Raw genomic sequence first — 20,553 nt, forward strand, 5'->3', positions numbered from 1 at the left:
CTATTTGGTCCTTCTTAGTTGCCTGGGTAAGTTATAATTAGAGGATTTGAGCTGGGAGAGGGAGAGTGGTTGGATTTGCTGCTGGAGCCTTAGAGCATCTAGTTTTTTCTTCATAATTTACAACTATCCTATCAGTGTCACATTTTAACTGGGCTGGGCTAGACAGGGATCCCCTCAGAATCTGTCCGGCTGGTTACCCACCAGAAAATCTATCTTTAGGCAAAGGGAGTCTTGCATCCCAAGGGCTGAGCATGTTGCTACTGCAGGACTATGCTGCAGAGTTGAGTGGGAGAGAGAGACTGGGAATCAAACCAGGTCTCTTGTACAGGATGTTGATATGATAGAATTGAATTCAAGTGGGATGTGCTACACTAAGACACTTTCAGTGTGTGAGAAATCTCATTATATTTGTTCACATTCATACTCCAGCATATCTCATTGATAATGGTCGAGTTCATTTGGAAGAATGTAGAATTTGCTTTTACGCTGTGCCTTATGGATGCAAGTTATTCCACTAAGTGTTTTTTTAAAATACTGAGGGAAGCCTCAGCACTGTAAAGATTATGCAGCTGAACAGCTCAAGAGCTTACATGCAGATATTCAGGATCTGTTTGTTATTGAAGGAAGGATTATTCAGGACACCAAAAACATGTCCTGCTCATTCCAGAAAGTGCAATGGGATATCCAGCAGCCATTGGTAAAAAAGAGATTGTTTAACATTGCATGAGGAGGTTGGGCCTCTAAGGCTGTTTAAACTAGGATTGTTTTCCTAAAATTTTCCATCATGCAAAGTTCAAGAGAGACGCTAGACAGGGCTCCACCATTTTAATGAAGGTAATCCCAAATTCAGGGAATAGGCCTTGAACCTACCACCAGCTAGCCCAGACGTTTCCTTTAAAAGGATACAAAAATAAAACCGTTTACTAGTGTTAATTCCTGCATGTGTTTATGTGTTTTGAGGAGCTGGTATGGAAAGCTCTGCATGATGCAGTAATATAGCTTCCTTTTTTAAAGTCACCATTTTAAAATCAATATGAACCTGAAAGAGAAACAAAGAACAGAACCTTCTGCTATCACAGTCCACTGTGTTTTAACCAGTTTATTTCATAACTGAAAAAGTTACCTGAGCTTTCAGTCTTGCTTACTTGATTGCAGCATGCAGCACAGGTTTGTAGCTGACATTAAACCAAACTGACTGATCCTGGTTAAGGATCCACATGATGAACTGCATTCATTTCTTTGTGGTTAGGGGCAATTTCTGGAAGCCCTCTGAGCCATGTGGTTCACAATGATATGCTAATAGAGCGAGTAATTGGAGGACAGGAGGCCCTGCGAAACAGCTGGAAGTGGCAGGTAAAAATTTTATTTGAAATCTTTTGCTTAGTTAAAAAAAAAAGGTTTGAGAACATGACAGCAAAGCAGAAATATGGGATATTAGATATGGATGAATTTTCTCTAGTGTTAGTCAAAGCAAGCATACAACTTTCTTTAAATCTGTCAGTCCAGCACATTAATAAGAAACAGAAGCTATGGTTCACAAACTATCCCTTGATCACATCATCAGGGAGCTTCTTTGCTTGTGGTAGTTTGGGACCAGGAATTTGGAAAAACAGTATCTCCAAAATCCATAATATAAAACTAAAATAATGGAGCTTTGCTTTGACTAGGGTGCATTTTCCTAGGCGGGGATTTTTTTCCTGTTGGTTTTAAAAAACCAACTCTGATTAGAAGAGTGAGTAGATTAAAAATGGCATCTCCCTACTGACATGTCTGCTTCTTGTATATCTCCAAAATAATTTTTGCTTGCTTCACTGTCAAAAATACTTTTTGCTAAGTCTTTTTTATTCCAGTTAGCACCAGAGAATTAATAAAGAGATGGTAAAGTGGATTAATAAAGATTCTGGATTTATGTGCCATCAGAATTGTTAGCTAAGTTCTAATATCTTTTCTTACTCTCAGGCTTTGTCTCCACCTGGGAAAAGGTGTATTTTTACTCATGTTAGTTAACGTGTTAAAATCCGAGGATAGAAAAGGCAAGTTGTAGTTGGTGTTAGCTGGTGGAGCCTAAACCCTAGGCTCCACTAATTTACCTCAGTCAACTAACACATATTAAACTATTACTGGCTTGTCTATATTAGGATTCTAACACATGTTAAAAGGCACCTTTTTCCTCTAGTGTGGACATGGCTGCAATTCAAGAAATTGCTAAATTTGGTGAGGATTCAGAGAGGAGCTACAAGAATGATTAAAGGATTAGAAAAAATGCTTTCCTGTGATAGACTCAAAGAGCTCTATATATTTATCTTAACAAAGAGACGGTTATGGGGTGGCTTGATTACGGTCTATAAGTATCTACATGTGGAATAAATTTTTAATGATGGACTCGAGGCAACTCGTGGAATGGGACATGAAAGGTCCAGTGCCCCTCCTCCAGCAGAGTCAGGTGCTTCTCCAGCAGCCAGCCCGGGTGAGGAGAGAAAGGGGTGGGGCCAGAACTGGAAGGGAAGAGGCGGGGCCAGAGCCTCCTCCAGCCACTGCGCCTGGGACACTGTCTGGTGCAACGCAGCGGCTGACTGGGAGAGCGCCTGGCTGCGGCAACAGCAGGCTGCCCCCTGCCCAGGCTCAGCTTCTGGGGACAGTGGCCAAGCGAGCTGGAGCCCCCACACCCGGCATGCTCAGAATCGGCTCCTGTCCCCAGAAGTTGAGCCTAGTAATGTGGGTTGGGGAGGGGACAGGGAGAATGTGGGCTAGGGGCAGGGCGGGGAGGAGTCACACGGGGAGGTTACATGGGGAGGCACCAGTATGGGGGGGGCACCAGTCATCTGTTGAAGCTGGACGAATTCAGAGTGGAAATAAGGTTTACATTTTTGACAAGGAGGGTAATTAACCATTGGAACAATTCACAAGGGTTGTGGTGGATTCTCCATCACTGACCATTTTTAAATCAAAATTGGATGTTTTCCTGAAAGATCTGCTCTAGGAACTGTTTTCCAGAAAGTTCTCTGGCCTGCATTACACAGGAGGTCAGACTAGATAATCACAATGAACCTTTCTAGCCTTGGAATCTATTAATCAATGGAAACCAACATGACTTTAAGATCCCACTTGAATTCACAGGCCCAGCATTTAGAAGAAAATCTTGTTCTTTGTAAACTAAGTTATTTAATACGAAAACCACTGAGAGACAATAAGCCTGGAATCTTTTGATGTCATTTTCACAGTCACTTTTTCAGAATGTAGCTGCATTTTAATAAACTTAATTTCTCTTTAACAAACATTTATGTTCAGTAGAAGGCTGTGACTCCCAACCTTTGTCTACATCAAGGGTCAGCAACTTTTCAGAAGTTATGTGCCAAGTCTTCATTTATTCACTTTAATTTAAGCTTTCGCGTGCCAGTAATACATTTTAGTGTTTTTAGAAGGTCTCTTTCTGTAAGTCTATAATATATAACTAAACTATTGTTGTATGTAAAGTAAATAAGGATTCTAAAATGTTAAAGAAGCTTCATTTAAAATTAAATTTAAAATGCAGAGCCCCCCCAGACCGGTGGCCAGGACCCGGGCAGTGTGAGTGCCACTGAAAATCAGCTCGTGTGCCAACTTTGGCACGTGTGCTATAGGTTGCTTACCCCTGGTCTACATGCATCAGTTGCATTACTACAATCTGTTTTTAAATCAGTTTAGTTAAACTAGTACAAACCCCTGTGTGGGCATACTGAAATCTGTTTAAAACTACCTTATGTCTATTATCTTAATTCAGTAACTAACATAACTAGCCAATTTAGAATATCATCACAGAAATACAGCTGAAACAGAACTTCTGGTGTCGTGATGCTCAGTCTTGAAGAAGATAAGCAATGTAAATTTGGAGTAAAAATAATAGGCATTGTGTACAAATGTGTCTAGTACTTTAAGTGATTAGGTTGCTACCACTGATATCTCATACCCGAATGTCATTGAAAATATTTAGTCAGACCATAAAACCACAACGGGAAATGTTGTAATGCATTATTGAGGCCACACACATTTTATCACACACTTCCACGGTAAAAATAATACAATTAGGAACAAAAAGTGTCAGCTAGCAATGATTTTCATTCTCCTTTTAAATAAAAATACAATCTGGGAATGTTAAATGGTTAAAGAGTGTTCTGACTTAGGCATTTATACAGCATGGATTAGTCTACATTTGAGAAATATATGTACAGAAAAATTATCCCCATTGTTAGAGTAAATTCGGGCAAATAGCTTCCCTTAAAAATACGAGGAAAATACCAAGCAAGGTGTAAGCACTTACTAAATGATGTTACGGCTTATGATTTCACTCAAGACACTATTCTAATATTAATATTAAATAAACCGATGAATTTTAAATGGAAACTGCACTCTCAAGTTATTGATGATTCACTTTATCGGGCTATTTTGTACAAGTTCTACATAATATCGTTTGATATTTTTGTACTCTGGACCTTAGTTATTTCACCTGTAGTATAACAAAAACAGCTTGCAAGTTTGATATTAGTTAATATAAAGCCTAATCTGACTGAAATTATTTAAAGGGTTACTGTTAATGTTTAATTTTTTTATTTTAACCCCACTCCCCCCGTGGAAAACCACAGTTGTTGGTAATCCATCTTTGTGAATGACTAGCCCAATTGACCATCTTTGGTTTAAAGGTTATTGTGATGGGATGTTCAGGCCTTCTGTAGTGACTCTGAAAACTCTGCCCTGCCCAGTGGCATCCCTTGTAAGAGACCCGGCTGAGCTAGCCAACAATCTGGAGTTTCACGGGCTAACTTGCAGCCAGGTTTCAGCGCAAGCTCAGGGAGATGCTGCTACCTACGAGCTAATTAAGTAGAGCTAAGCCTATTTAGACACAACATCTTTACATTAAGGGTGTCTCTATCTAGGTGATATCTTTATTTTATTGCTGGACAAAATGAGACACTGGTCTACACTGGGGGGGGAGTCAACTTAAGATACGCAACTTCAGCTATGAGAATAGTGTAGCTGAAGTCAACGTATCTTAGGTCAACTTACCTCGCGTCCTCACGGCACGGGGTCCACTTCTGCCGCTCCCCCATTGACTCCACTTCTGCCTCTTGCCGAGGTGGAGTACAGGAGTCGACAGCAGAGCGATCGGGGATTGATCACTACCCGCCAATCTGATGGGTAGTGTAGACGTACCCACACAAAGAGGTTAAAGTCATGGATGGTTCTCTGCCAACCCATGTGAGGGATTCCCATTCCAATCCCCACATGGAAGCTGTTGTCCTCCCATATGTCATTTTTCTTTGAACTTTCATCCTAAATAATGTTTTTTCCAATCCCATAAAGTTGATTCACACCTGTTAAATTATACTCAAGCATATGGATTCTGCATACATTAATGATAAAGATGTTCCACATCCCGACATTTCACCTGCACACTAATCCTGAAGGAGTGGCTTTCTGTAGCATACTAGTGTCCAGTGTTTAGATGCTAAAGAGTTAAGTGTTGTATTGCTCTGGTAATCTGAACCTTCAATCAGGCCTTGATTCCAAGTAATGTGTAAAGTGTAGGAAAAGTGTTTCTTTCAATCAAGTTAGCTCCTAAAGGTGTTAAACTTGGTCTACATTTGTGGTAAGTAAACAATTGAGTTAAGCCATCTTGATTGATCTAACTCAATTTAAAAAAGTACCCTTTCTTCCTAGTTTAGACAAGGCCTTGGAGAAGACTTACTTTCTATCACTGGACGAAGGGCAGCAGACAATTAAGCAGACACAGAAAGCAAGCTCCAGTAAGGGCATGGGTGGGTTGTGGGGTATGTAACTGATCAAAATAGCACTTGTAAACTGCTGCAGAGTCCGGAATGGAATGCAAAAGCCTGGTCTACACTAGGGGGGGTGTCGATGTAAGATACGCAACTTCAGCTACGGGAATACCGTAGCTGAAGTTGAAGTATCTTATTCCGACTTACTTCCCATCCTCACGGCGCGGGATCGACGTCTGCGGCTCCTCCTGTCGACTCCGCTACCGCTGCTCGCTCTGGTGGAGTTCCGGAGTCGACGGGGAGCGTGTTCGGGGATCGATATATCACGTCTAGATGAGACGCGATATATCGATCCCCGATAAATCGATTGCTACCCGCAGATACGGCAGGTAGTCTGGATGTACCCTGAGGTTAAATATTTTGCCATTTGATACAGGTGTCCCTCCAAATAGCCGAAGCATATTATCCTGAATATTTTTCTCATATCTGTGGTGGCACCCTTATTAGTCCCAACTGGGTCATGACTGCTGCCCACTGCATCCAAATGTAAGTAAAATAATATGAGACTTCTAACTCTTGCTACACATCCCCGTTCTGCTTCTCACTCTGGACTGCTACCCAGGGCCAGTGCAACCACTAGGCGAACTAGGTGGCCGCCTAGGGCACCTAGTGGTTGAGGGTGCCTAAAAGCCCCCTCAGGCGAGGAGGTGGAGTGGAGGTGAGCTGGGGCGGGGGAGGGGGTGCACAGAGGAACCGCTCCCTGCCCCAGCTCACCTCCACTCTGCCTCCTCCGCTGAGCACACAGCCCCCGCTCTAATTCTCCTCCCATCTGTGCCGCAAGCCTGGGAGAGGAAGAGAATTAGAGCGGCACTGGCGTGCTCAGCAGAGGAGGCACAGTGGAGGCGAGCTGGGGCGGGCTTCCCGGGTGGGGTTAGCTGCCGCAGGGGGGCGGTTAGCTGCCACGGGGGTGGCTTCCCGGGGGGGGGGGGGGGTTAGCTGCTGTGGGGGAGGTGGCAGCCGGGGTTAGCTGCCATGGGGGGGATCCCAGGGCGGGGTTAGCTGCCGTGGGGGTGGGGGGACGGCAGGCGGGGTTAGCTGCCACGGAGGCAGCTCCCTGGGAGGGGTTAGCTGCCATGGAGGGGGTCTCCCCGGGCGGGGTTAGCTGCAGGGGGAGGGATAGCTGCTGTGGGGGGGCTCCCAGGGTGGGGGGAGCGGTGGGATCCCTGGGCGGGGGGGGTGGCGGATGGGGTTAGCTGGGTTGGGGGGTGGTGCAAGGTGGAAGTTTCACCTAGAGCGCGAAACTTCCTTGCACCGGCCCTGCTGCTATCGGGCCATTCAAATACTCACAGTCTTCAACATAAGCAGCAAAGAATCCTGTAGCACCTTATAGACTAACAGACGTTTTGCAGCATGAGCTTTCGTGGGTGAACACCCACTTCTTCGGATGCAAGCGTTTACAGATCCAGACTAACACGGCTACCCCTCTGATACTAGTCTTCAACATGTTCATTCTCTGAGACAAGCAAGTGTGACAAACCCACAGTTAGTTTGTGACCTGTGGTAAATATTATAAGACTGATCCATATTTACCCATTTCTGCCAACTTCCTGGAAGCAAAAAACAGGCGATTGCAAATTTACATAAATGCATACAAATGCATACAAATTTGCATACATGTAACTATTGAAAATAAATTTAAATATGCATAAACCTGCACAAAGACAGAGTGAGGAAGGAAACCCTGCCTACCCCCTCTGCATGCCATGTCTGCTTATATGATCCACAAAGCTCCTCACGCATTTTTGACACCCTGTAAACAATACATTATAATAGTAAGAAGAAACACAGCTTTAGCTACAGATGCCCTTAGCAAAGGTATCCTTAAATAAAGTATCCATAATAAACACATCCTTAGCATTCCATATATATATTCCATAATTTTATATATAAAACTTTAAGTATAGATGGAATGTGAACAATTCCAGATTCTGGTTTGGAAAGGTTATGAGCAGTTGAACAAGGAGGTCAGATACAGGAGCTGCAGTTTCCCAAATAGTAAAATGCAGATGGTACTTCCCTAGCTCACGGGTCTGTCTGTTAAAGCTCTGTGACGGTCCTCAGATGAAAGGTGCTGTAAAAATGACTATAACAGGAGAAAGATCCTACTGCAGAAGCTATCATACAGAGGCACCAATGTGGAGCAAAGGAGATGCTTTATGGTAATTATTTTTCAATTCATTTTCAGGCCAATACAAGCAAATTACCAAGTGGTTCTGGGCGAGCACAATCTCTTTGAATTGGATGGGACTGAATATTCTGTTGGTGTGGACAAAATATTTATTCATGAAGACTGGAATCCCGCTGATATTGGGAATGGGTAATTTGTTTTTGAATATGACTTTGGCATGGGAATGAATACTGATGTCCTTACTTAGGGGCCAATCCTGCAAATGTTTATGTACATAGTCTATCCATCACCCACTGAGGTTAAGGATGGCCTTGTAGAAAATACTGGACTGGGACTCAGGACATATGGGTTCAGTTTCTGGTCTGTAGAGGTCCTGTATGACTTGAGCAAATCACTTAATCCCTCTGTGCCTTCAATTCCCCATCTGTAAAATGGGGTTAATAACACTTCCCTACTTCACAGAGGCATTTTAAGGGTACATTATTAATATTTGTGAGGTCTCAGATACTATGGCAGTGGAGTCTATGTAAGTTCCTAAATAGGTAAGTAAAAAGTGAGCAAGAGTGTTCGGGATCTGGTCATGACTAACTCAAGATTTTGCCTTGTGGCATCCGAAGGGCTAATATCTGTGTCCTATTTCAGAAATGACATTGCCCTGCTGCATCTCTCCATACCTGCCTATGATAATGGCTTTGTTGATATAGGAATGCTTCCATCTGAAGGAGACATTTTGCCTAATAATTATCCATGTTATATTACTGGATGGGGACTGACTAGTGGTAAGTGGAAAAAAGTTGCTTCTCATTCCAGAAAGACTGACCCAGGTCAGAGACTCAGTACAACTCTTTTTGTAAATAAAACCGGTTGCTATGCAACTTCTTTGACAGTTTAAGTAGGATGTAAGTGGTGCATGGGTCTTCTAATGGCTTTCAGCATGGAGGTGAATGCCGTGATAAGCTCTTCTCATCACATGATGCATTTTCCCAGAATAAACATTAAATAGCATGATGTTTGGCACCATTTAGCACTCAGTGTGGACAAGCACTGTCGTGTTTAACATGTCAGTGATAGTGGTTCATCCTGGGATCCATCCTAGGGTTGACCATGACCAGCTATCATGATTTAAGTGGTAAAAACTTATTTTAATCACTAAACTCAGCAGATATGACTGACTAGACACAGGGAGGCGATCCCATGAGTCAGCAGGGACATATTACCCTCGTCCTGGGCCCAATCCCACTACAGTTTCATTGAGTTGTACTTTACTCAGTGAGTAGTACTGCTGATCCCGATGTAACTAGTCATGCATAGTACGGTACTACTCAATGTGAATAAGGGTGGCAGAGGTGGGCCTTTATTTTTAATTATAGTGTCTGTTTGAGCAGAATATTGTCCTTTCTCCTTTAGTTGGTGGCAGCATTCCTGCTAGACTTCAAGAAGCGATGCTCCCAGTGGTTGACCATGCCATCTGCTCTCAGAATAATTGGTGGGGCTCTCATGCAAAGGAGAACATGGTGTGTGCTGGTGGAGATGGTGTGAAGTCCGGGTGCAGTGTAAGTGCTATATTTTCTCTTTTCCCCCCCTTAACTCTTTCTTTCCTATACAACCCTGTTCCTACAGGAATTGTGAATTACTTACAACACACTCCCCCAGTGCTTGCAACATCTTAGGAGTTCAGGCCTTTCTGACAAGTGAACTACTTCTTCTTGAGCATCATCCTCTTAACTGTTATTGTTCCTACTTGCCCCCTCCCACAAGAAAACCCATGGGAAGGGGGTAAAGGAGAGGAAATCTCCAAAGTTCTTCTTCAAGTGCTGTCCCTGTGGGTGGCTCCACTTCAGGCATCAGTGTGTCCTGGTGCCGTCGATCGGCGTCTCTGCCTACAGCACTGCACGGTCCAGGGTGCTTGTTGCCCTCTGCCAGCAAGGCAGCCAGTCCTCCTCCCTTCTCAAGATCCAGGGAGTGACTCTCACTGTTCTGTTCTGCAGCCCTTCTTATGTGGGCCAGCCTGGCCCTGATTAGCTGTTCCTATAAGCCCTTCTGTGATTGGCTGCCTCCTGCACAGTCTCCCGAGGGCTGCTTGTAACCCCTTTTTTGCCAGTGTGGGGCAGATGCCCCATCACACTTCACCTGAAGGCATGGCTCCTCCATGGCTTCACCATGATGAGTTAACCTGCTCGGAACAAGTAAAACAGGTGTCAGTAAGCAGCAGAAAACCAACCACATGTACCACTTACTTCCAAAAATGGAAAAGATTCTCCTCATGGTGCCAGAACTAGCATGTATCTGTGATCAAGGCACCACTACCATTGATCTTGGAATACATATTAGAACTAAAGAACTCAGGACTTTCCACAAGCTTGTCTAGAGTACACTTAACAGCCATTATTGCCTTTCACCATAAGGTCAATGGCGTATCGATATTTGTGCACCTGATGACAAAACCTTTTCTCATGGGCATACAAAATATGTACCCAGAAATACATGAACCCACCCCACCCTGGGCCTTAAACCTAGTGCTCAAAAGCTTTACCAGAGCCCCATTCGAGCCACTAGCCCCCTGCTCCCTACTTCAATGTAGGTGGCATTCCTGATCGCAATTACATCCGCATGATGATTAAACGAAATAGGTACTCTCATGGCTCATCCCCCATACACCATATTCTTCCAAGACCAAAGTCACATTGAGACTATATCCAACATTTATACCAAAAATATCATCCTCTTTCCACCTGAATCAGTTGATTCACCTACCTACATTTTACCCCAAACCTCATGTGAATACACAAGAGACTGCCCTACATATGTGAGACATCTGAGGTGCATTAGCATTCTACCTGGACAGAACAACACCTTTCCAAAAATCCCCAAGGCTTTTTATTTCAATGATGGAGCATTCCAAGGGGTCTGTAATATCCACACAGAGACTATCAAAATGGATCTCCAACTGTATCCAGATGTGTTATGAACAACTCAAAGCAGAATCCCCATCAGGGATCAGGGCCCATTCAACAACATCAGTATCTACCTCAATAGCCTTCTTAAATAATGTGCCAATAATACACATGCAGAGCAGCCACCCGGGCCTCTGAACACATATTTACGAACCATTATGGAATTACTCAAGGTTTGAGCTCAGACACAATGCTAGGGCTAATAGTGCTAACCTCCACTGTGAACGCAACTCTGAAGCCCCTTCCATCCGCACAAGGGCATTGCTATACAATCATCTGAAGTGGAGCACCCACAGAGATAGCACTCGAAGAAGAGAAGGTTACTCACCTTGTGCAGTAACTGAGGTTCTTTGAGATGTGTGTCCCTGGATGTGCTCCACTACCCATCCTCCTCCCTTCTACTCCAGTTTGCAGTAAGGATGCTGTGGTAGAGAAGGAACTGAGGGGGTTGGGTTCTGTGCATGCTAGTCAAGGCAGCAGTTGTGCACACATGACCTGTGCAGACATTGCTACCAAAAAATCTCAGCTCAACAGCACCAGGACACACCGCACCTGAAGTACAGCACCCACAGGGACACACATCTTGAAGAACATCAGTTACTGCACATCATTGCACATATTTCTCCCCAGCTGTTCTCGGGGGAAGGAGGGTAAGCTTTGCCATCCCACCAGCACACCCCATTGATCAGATCCTGGGAATTAGTGCTAGACCAGGGACCCCGGCCTCCATTGCAGTTGTGCAGTCAAATCAAGGAAATGGTGCAAAACCCTAAAAACAAGGGGTAATACATTTGGTTTTGACTATATTTCCAGTATTAATTCATTATGAAAAAACCCAGGGCTTTAAGACCCAGCAGGAGCCAATAGTCTGTTTGTCTTTCTCTTCTGTTGTTTTAGTTATAGCCTCTCTTGTGCTGCTATCTCTTTAAATCCATAGGCTGTCGCTTCCAGTGATCCTTTGACTTTGTCTCTGCTTGGGAAGAATTAGAACATTCCTGGTTGAATAGGGGAGCTGCTAGAGGCTGAAGCTTCCTGCAGGGTCCAAATACCTGAAAAGTGTTCCGATTCATTTAGAGCCTAATCTTTGAATTGAACTCAGTAGGAGTCTTTTGATGGACTTCAATAGGCAGTGGATAAGTGCCATCAATTATATTGAATGGGAGGGGGAAGAAAGAGATATCTTGCTCTGTGTGTGTGTGTGTGTGTGTGTGTGGTACTCCTGACAGAATTCTGGCCCACATATAGCCCACATATTTCTGTGGCCCCTGCATAGAAAAACGCAAAAGAAATCTGCGGGGAGATGCATCTCTTCCCCAGCAGCCCAGGCAGCGCGTCTGTTCCAGCATGCTTGGAGCAGCCTCAGAGACGCAAATCACTGCAGGGGGAGAGAGGCTGGGCGTGCGTGCCTGTGGGGGAGACGTTGCTCATCGTCAGGGGGTGGGGCTGGCCAACAAGCGAGAGAGACTCTGTCCCTCTTGCTTGATATTGTGGCTTGAGGGGCGTGGAGGAGGGTAGGTCTTTTTGTTATGCAGGAGGAAGGCTCTGTCCCCGAGGCAGAAATGTAGCAGCCTGCCTGCCTAGTAAAATGTCTGTAACTTCTTGAGAATTGTAAAAAACCACGTAATTAAATATTAGTATCATGTTACTGAAAATTGTTTGTTTTTAAGTTACAGAAAATGCTTTTGTAAAAAAACAACAACACATTTTGTTAATGTTGCTGTTGATGGTTAATTGATCTCATTCTCTGAGGCCGAAATGTAGCAGCCTGTCTGCATAGTAACATTATTGATGATTTTATTGTTAGTTAACTGTTCCCATTCTCAGTCAGTTTTAATTTTTTGGCACATAATTTTTATTTTTTTGGTGCAGAATCCCCCCAAGAACAGTTCAGAGAACAAATAGTTATGGGCCTGTGTCATGAATAGTTAGTAAAGGGTTAAAGCATAGTACCTGGTGGGCATCTGACCTGAGGACCAATCAGGGAAGAGAATTTGAAACTCCTAGGAGGGAACTTTTCCCTCTGTTTGGGGGGGTCTTTGTCTTTGGCCGTTTTGGAGTTCAAGAGACCAGACGAGTTAATCAAGTCCCTACAAGTTCCACCTTTCTGAACTAATTTCTTCTAGTCAAGATAGTGAGTATTAGAAAGATACTTTGTGTCCTTATCTAATAATCCTATGTTTGCAATTCTGTGTGTTTGTTATTGATTATTCTTAATTCTGCTTGTACTGGTTGTACTGAGAAAGAGAGAGGATTCTCTCCAGAACTTAGCAAGGTTATACCCTATGAGTGCCCAGCTTGGATTCATAGAGATTCTGTATTTTCTTTTGTTCTCTTAATAAATTCTTTCTTTTCTTTGGACTTGGTTAATTCCTTCCCTTGGGGAAATTCAGGGGAAGGGGAGGGGGAAGTGGGCTGCTTCCCTGTGTGTAGAGATTCAAGGCGTTTGAATCCAGGCACCTCTGTCTCCAGAGCAGGCTGGAGAGAGGGAAGAGGGGGGGGAGGTTCCTCCTCTGTGAATTGATCTGTGTTCCCAAGGGGGGAAACAGGGGTGTCCCGGCCCACGGAATTGACCGGGTGGTGGCAGCCGAAGGGGAGACCTACCCTAGGATTTTGGGGTGGGGGGAAGACATGCGGGTCCTCACTTTGAAACCGCCCAGTTTCAAGTGAGGGTAGACTCTGACAGCCTGATTCTGCAATATGTCACGTACCTTCTGGGAGGTGCTGAGCACTCTTTGCTCCCCTTGATTTCAATAGGCATTGGGAGTACTCAGCATCTCTCAAAAGGTCCTCAGCACATCACAGTACTGGGCCCATTGATTGGAATGTTCATGAATTAATCAGCTGTCACCACCTTTTCCAGTCCATTTTCTAAACTGCTAAGAAAATTTGGGTGCAACTAACTGTGTGTCACTTCTCCCCGCTCTGATTGCAGGGTGATTCAGGGGGCCCTTTGCAGTGTTACAGGGATGGTCACTGGCAAATTCATGGGATTGTTAGTTTTGGGATTGTCCCCTACTGCAACGCCTATCAGAAGCCTACAGTCTTCACACGGGTATCTGCATACATCAACTGGATCTACAACGTAAGTTCCTCCAAAGTTAATGGTTTAAATTCATCTTGGATGTACTCCCATGCAATTAATGGAGTAATATCAGAGATAAGTTTGACCCAGTCCATTCATTTATTACATTAAGAACAGAATTAAGAAACTTTGAAAGTTTAAAATCCAAAATGCATTGGCCTTATTTTTGGCACATTCAAATAAATCTAATGAAGGAGAATGAATGCAGTCACTGTTTGGAAATACTAGGATTGAAATACAGTAACTCCTCACTTAAAGTTGTCACAGTTAATGTTGTGTAGCGGGGTGGACCCCCGCTCCTGCCCTGAAGGGTTAAAAACAGCCCTGGGAGGAGGCTGTGGCTGGAGAAAGCAGCTTTTAGGCTGGGCTGATTGGGGGAAGTGGCTGCAGCTGGGGCCACACCCCAAACAGACTCAGCTGGCCCTATAAAGGCAGAGAAGCCAAGGACAGACAGAAGTCTCCCTCTGGCTGTAGAGGGAGAAGGGCCTGGCTGCAGGGAGCTAGAGACAAAGTACTTGAGTGGAGCAGGGCTGGGGAAAGGCAGAGGAGCTGGGGAGCTCCAGCCTGGAAAGCCCCAGGCTGCGGCCTAGCATAAGACCAACAGGTACTGAGGGTTGCAGAGGGCAGCCCAGGGGTAGGCAAAGGCAGCAGGTCCAAACCCTCCTTGCCAGTGATGAGTAGGCTGATACTGCCGTCTGCCCCAGGGCACAGGGGGCTAGACGATGACTGGCAGTAGCTTTATACTGAGGTGAGGTGGGAATAGTGGGTGGGGGTTCCCCGGGGAGGGGAAACCCTAAGACTGAGGGGTTACTGCCAGGGGGCAGAACCCCAGGTAAAAGGGCACCGGGTCCAGGGAGGGACACGGGGGCCAGAGGACAGGCCAATCACCAGCCTGCAGAGGGCGCTCCAGAGCTGGAAAGAGCTAATTCCCTGAGAGTCCAGCAGGAGGTGCCGCAGGGGTGAGTCCGCTCCTCTACATGTTGTTACGTTGCTGATCAATTAGAGAACATGCTCGTTTAAAGTTGCGCAATGCTCCCGTATAACATTGTTTGGCAGCTGCCTGTTTTGTCCACTGCTTGCAGAAAGAGCAGCTCATTGGAGCTAGCTGGTGGGGGCTTGGAACAAGTTCAGCTGTCCCTCCCCTCCCCTCCCCTGCCATGTGCTGGTCCTGCCCTCTGCCTTAAAGCTGCTCCAGGGAGCCTCCTGCTTGCTGTGCAAGGGGTGGGGAAGAGGTGTGCTAATGTCAGGGTGCCCCCCTCTCCTTGCTCCTGCCTCTGGCTCCTGTACTGCATTTCCACAGCGTGGGGTGGGGACACAACAGGGCTCAGGATGGAGGGAGCTTGCTGGCAGCAGTTACTGTTTCAACTGCTGATCTATTTAAAAAGGCAATGTACTTAGAGTGGGGTTGGCATATTAAAGGGGCAATGTGCATCTCTCTCTCACACGCACTGTGTGTGTCTCTCCCTCTGCCATGCTGTCTCCCCTCCTTCCATTCCTGCTGCCTTGTAGAGTGTGAGGCTACATTAACAGCAATGTGTTAACCCTTGAGGGCTCAGCCGAGTGCTAGTTCATCATTTAGCAGTAAGGCATTCCCTGGGAAATATCCCTCCCTCTTCCATCCTCTGACTTCACCACCTCAACCAAGCTTCACAATCATCATTGCTGTGTACAGTATTAAATTGTTTGTTTAAAACTTATACTGTGTATGTTTGTTACAGGAGTGAGTGGGTGAGATTCTGTGGCCTGCATTGTGCAGGAGGTCAGACTAGATGATCATAATGGTTCCTTCTGACCTTAAAGTCTATGAGTCTGTCTGGTGAAAAAAAATTCCCTGGAACCTAACCCCCCTATTTACATTAATTCTTATGGGGAAATTGGATTCGCTTAACATCGTTTCGCTTAAAGTAGCATTTTTCATAAATATAACTACAACGTTAAGTGAGGAGTTACTTTACAACACTTAAGGCTGGCAAATCCTGCTTGGTATGAAATCTGATCAATTAGGCTTTACCCAGACAAGGCAAAAAGACACTGCAACAAACCATTGGTGTAATTCTATGGCCTGTGTCATGTAGGAGATTAGATTAGCTGATCATACTGGTCTTTTTATTATTATTTTTTTTTTTGCTTTAAGATCTATGAATTACCTGATATATTTTGAGACTGACACCTGTACAATGCTTTGTGTGCACACATACAGCAGCCATCCCAGGCGTTTATGACAAGCATGGTTGTACCAGCTGGTTATAATATCTGGGGATGGGGTCTTTAACTCGTGTTCCTCAGGATTCCATGCAGTCTCCTATAGAGTTGTAGACTGTATCTACAAATGCACAAGCGTTGCAGCTGCCCTAGTTCAGCGGATTCCCACAATGCAGTCAATGCCTGGGGTTTGCAAATGTCCAAAGATCCCTTGCTCCCAGCAACATTGTGGTGGGCATCTGCTTCAGGGGTCCCAGGAAAATGCTGTAGTACAATCATGTTTGTAAGATGTGCTGTGTACCAGACTTCCATAGAAACAAGATGGATGTTCTAAACCATTATGAATAAAAACAGGACAACCATTTATTCCACGAGATGGCTGTCTCTGCAATGCATCCCTCACCTAGTAGAAATAGGCCCTGGGGAAACCCAACTTTCAAAGGGTTTAATGGAGTCTTTTCTGCACTATACCAATTACAGTCAACAGGAGATAGGACAAAACCCAATGGATTCATCTGAAGTAACTTACCCTTTAGTTGGAAAGTGGCCGTGACTAACCTGAACTCTGTATATTTGGAAAGTTGTTGTCGTCTTATCAGATTTTTAGCCCCGCTTCAGCGGCAGTTGGAAGCCTGGTGGATCCAGCCAGCTGGGAATTTCTCGAATAGGGGCGAACCCCTTGCTGGTATAACGCTAGCATTGCTAGCCATCTTCTGGCCTCCCTCAACCTTCTGGCACAGGCAGGGCCGGTGGAAGCACTAGGCAAGTTAGGCAGCCGCCTAGGACGCCGAGATCTGGGGGGCGCTAGTAAGCCGGGGCCTAAAAATAGACGCAGGCTGCAGATCGCAGACTGTAGGGAGGACGTAGATAAGAACTAGGCTCCCAATGAGTTGCTCTCCTGCCATTTACAAAGCCAGCGATTAGGGAAGTCCTTTGATTAGATCGCAGACTATAGGGAGGTGATAAGAACCACGCTCCCAGTGAATTGCTCTCCGACTCCTGTCCTGCCATTTACAAAACCAGGAAAGTCCCAATTGCTCTCTGACTCCTGCCATGTGAAGTCCTTTGGTTGTGAATCACCCATTGTACAGATTGCTGTGTTGGTAGGTACATTATTACAATACTAGCTCCTCTGTCTTGTAGTAGCTTGCACAGCAGCAGCCAGAAGGAGAGTGGAGCAGCTTGGGGGGGGGGGTGTAAGACCCCCGCTAGGGGTGAGCTGTGCTGTCAGTGTGGTGCAAGCAGGGCCGGCTTGCATGGCATGCTTCTCGGAGAGCAGGCTGCAGGTTTTCCAGGGCAGAGGCTCTGCTCCCTGGGGAGAGAAGGGAGAGAGGCCGCGGCTGATAGCTCTGCGGGATCTCTCGTGTGGAGGGGCTACTAAGCTGCTTTAACCCACCTCCCTGCACCCCAGCTTTCTACCCTCCTGACCCTGCTTTGGTGTGAGGGCCACGCACTCTCTGCCTCATAGTCCTGCCTGCCCCACCCCCCCTGCCAGAGCGAGAGCCCAGCATTCATCTCCCCAGCCCGGGCGCAGGACAGACTCCTGAAGGCAAAGCAGGTGACGGCTCCCATTGCCCTGTTGCAACTGCACTTGGCCCGCTGCTGCATGCCAGGGACTGGAGAGGAGAGCGCCCATTTCACCGTGTGGCTCTGAATCCTACCCCGCCCTCCACCCCCTGGCCAAACCCAGATTGCGCCCTCTCCCCCCTCCACACTCAAACCTGGTCTGCTTCCCTTCCCCTCCCCAGCCAAACCCGATCCTCCCAGTGACCGAACCCAGCCTGCTTCCCTTCCCTATCAAACACAATTCTCGGCCAAACTGGAACCATCACTGTCACTGACCGAACCCAATCTGCTCTCCTTGCACTCCCCTGCCAAACTTGAACCTCCACTGACTGAACCCGGTCTGCTTCCCTTCCCCACCAAACCCAATCCCCCAGTATGACAGAGTATCTGCCATTCTAATTTTATAAAAACAAGGAGTCCGGTGGCACCTTAAAGACTAACAGGTTTATTTAGGCATAACCTTTTGTGGGTAAAAACCCCACTTCTTCAGATACATGGAGTGAAAGTTACAGATGCAGGCATTATATAATGACACATGAAGAGAAGGGAGTTACTGCAAGTGGAGAACCAGTGTTGACAGGACCAATTCAGTCAGGGCGGATGTGGTCTGCTACCAATGACAGATGAGGCGGTGTCAATTCCAGGAGAGGCAAAGCTGTTTCTGTAATGAGCCAGCCACTCCCAGTTCCTATTCAAGCCGAAATTAATGGTGTTAAATTTGCAAATGAATTTTAGTTCTGCTGTTTCTCTTTGAAGTCTGTTTCTGAAGTTTTTTTGTTCAAGAATAGTGACTTTTAAATCTGTTATAGAATGCCCAGGGAGATTGAAGTGTTCACCTACTGGCTTTTGTATGTTACCATTCCTGATGTCTGATTTGTGTCCATTTATTCTTTTACCTAGGGACTGTCCGGTTTGGCCAATGTACCTGGCAGAGGGGCATTGCTGGCACATGATGGCATAGATCACATTAGTAGATGTGCAGATGAATGAGCCCTTGATGGTGTGGCTGATATGGTTGGGTCCTCTGATGGTGTTGCCAGAGTAGATCTGGGGACAGAGTAGGCAATGAGGTTTGCTACAGGGATTAGTTCCTGGGTTAGTGTTTCTGTGGTGTGGTGTGTAGTTGCTGGCGGACTCCTTGTTGTTTTTGTGGATACAGACTAACATGGCTACCCCCGATACTTGACACCATGCAAGGCTCTAATTTTATAAATTTTATTAATAACAATAATTGGATATTATAAAGGCAGAACAAAATGTAGACTTTGATATGAAAGAATGAAGGAAGGAAGTGACAGTGTATTGTGTATAATGTATGTGGTTTATTTTAAGATCCAGGCTATGTTGTGCAAAGTGAAAACATCCACAATGTCAACACTGTCAGGTTATTCATTTATTTTTATTAAATATGTAGACTAAATAATTAAATAAATAAATTTTCAAGCCGAACGTGTATTAGTTCTAATGAACAATGCCATATTATGCGGGATTCGTTTTTTAAAGTTTATAATAAGTGATGCGCCGGGGAAGGGGGCACAAGATGGAAGTTTCGCCTAGGGCGCAAAATATCCTTGCACTGGCCCTGGGCACAGGGGACATGCCAAAGACATGACTGTGGTGAAGAGGGCATGGCTGAAGTGATGCTCTACAAGGGCAATTCCTGGCAGGTGGAACAGCCCTAAAACTGCTCTAATTTGCACCAGGAATTGAATCAGCCCCACCAGCTCCATATGGAGAGAGCCCAGGGATGGAATATAGTCTCATTTGCCCTCCACTCTCCTGAGCTGTGCGGAATGGAGGTCTGGCACAGCTGAGGAGTGGCCTATTCAGTCATTTAAAAATAACATAAGAAGAAAACTGAATATATTCTGTACTGAATCCATTTCTCTGTTGTTTTTCAGACTATGAAGAATAATGGTGAATATTAAGGAAGGATCTGTTTGTACATGAATGTGAACTACTGTTTGAATGAAAAGATATGCCTGTTAATTAAATTTCTCTCTCTGTTATGGTCACGCTAATAGACTGGGTTGGCTGCAATAATAATAAAGCAACAATGAATTAAAAACCTGCAGTAGTGTGCATTCCATATTCAAGGTTGATAAATGCAAAGTAATGTACATTGGAAAACATAATCTCAACTATACATATAAAATTAGCTGTTACCCCTCAAGAAAGGGATCGTGGAGTTATTGTGGATAGTTCTCTGAAAACATCCACTTAATGTGCAGCTGTAGTCAACAAAGCAAACAGAATGTTGGGAATTATTAAGAAAGGGATAGATAATAAGACAGAAAATATCATATTGCCTCTATATAAATCCATGGTACACCCACATCTTGAATACTGCGTGCAGATGTGGTCGCCCCATCTCAAAAAAGATATATTGGAATTGGAAAAGGTTCAGAAAAAGACAACAAAAATGATTAGGGGTATGGAATGGCTGCCAAATGAGAGATTAATGAGACTGGGGCTTTTCATCTTGGAAAAGAGACGATTAAGGGGGGATAGGATAGAGGTCTATAAAATCATGACTGGTGTGGATAAAGTAAATAAGGAAGTGTTGTTGTTTACTCCTTCTCATAACAAGAACTAGGAGCTAACAAATGAAATTAATAAGGAACAGGTTTAAAACAAAAGGAAATATTTTTTTACACAATGCACAGTCAACTTGTGGAACTCCTTGCCAGAGGATGTTGTGAAGACCAAGACTATAACAGGGTTCAAAAAAGAACTAGATAAATTCATAGAGGACAGGTCCATCAATGGCTATTAGCCAGGATGGGCAGGGATGGTGTCCCTGTTTGC

At 45.0% G+C, this 20,553-nt stretch overlaps 1 protein-coding gene across 1 annotated transcript in view; it reads left to right on the plus strand.

The window, feature by feature from the left end:
• Positions 1-19,782, plus strand: part of LOC123364556 (chymotrypsin-like elastase family member 1) — a 33,804-nt gene extending 14,022 nt beyond the window's left edge. The window contains exons 3-9 of the mRNA XM_045006775.1: positions 1,250-1,353; positions 6,190-6,299; positions 7,999-8,130; positions 8,584-8,720; positions 9,349-9,494; positions 13,828-13,977; positions 19,647-19,782. Coding sequence (XP_044862710.1) covers positions 1,250-1,353; positions 6,190-6,299; positions 7,999-8,130; positions 8,584-8,720; positions 9,349-9,494; positions 13,828-13,977; positions 19,647-19,673 — 806 coding nt within the window. The 3' untranslated portion in view covers positions 19,674-19,782. The remainder of the gene's footprint in view (positions 1-1,249; positions 1,354-6,189; positions 6,300-7,998; positions 8,131-8,583; positions 8,721-9,348; positions 9,495-13,827; positions 13,978-19,646) is intronic.
• The last annotated feature ends 771 nt before the right edge of the window (positions 19,783-20,553 follow it).

The sequence above is a fragment of the Mauremys mutica genome, chromosome 2 (genome assembly GCF_020497125.1).
Source record: "Mauremys mutica isolate MM-2020 ecotype Southern chromosome 2, ASM2049712v1, whole genome shotgun sequence".
NCBI lineage: Eukaryota > Metazoa > Chordata > Testudines > Geoemydidae > Mauremys > Mauremys mutica.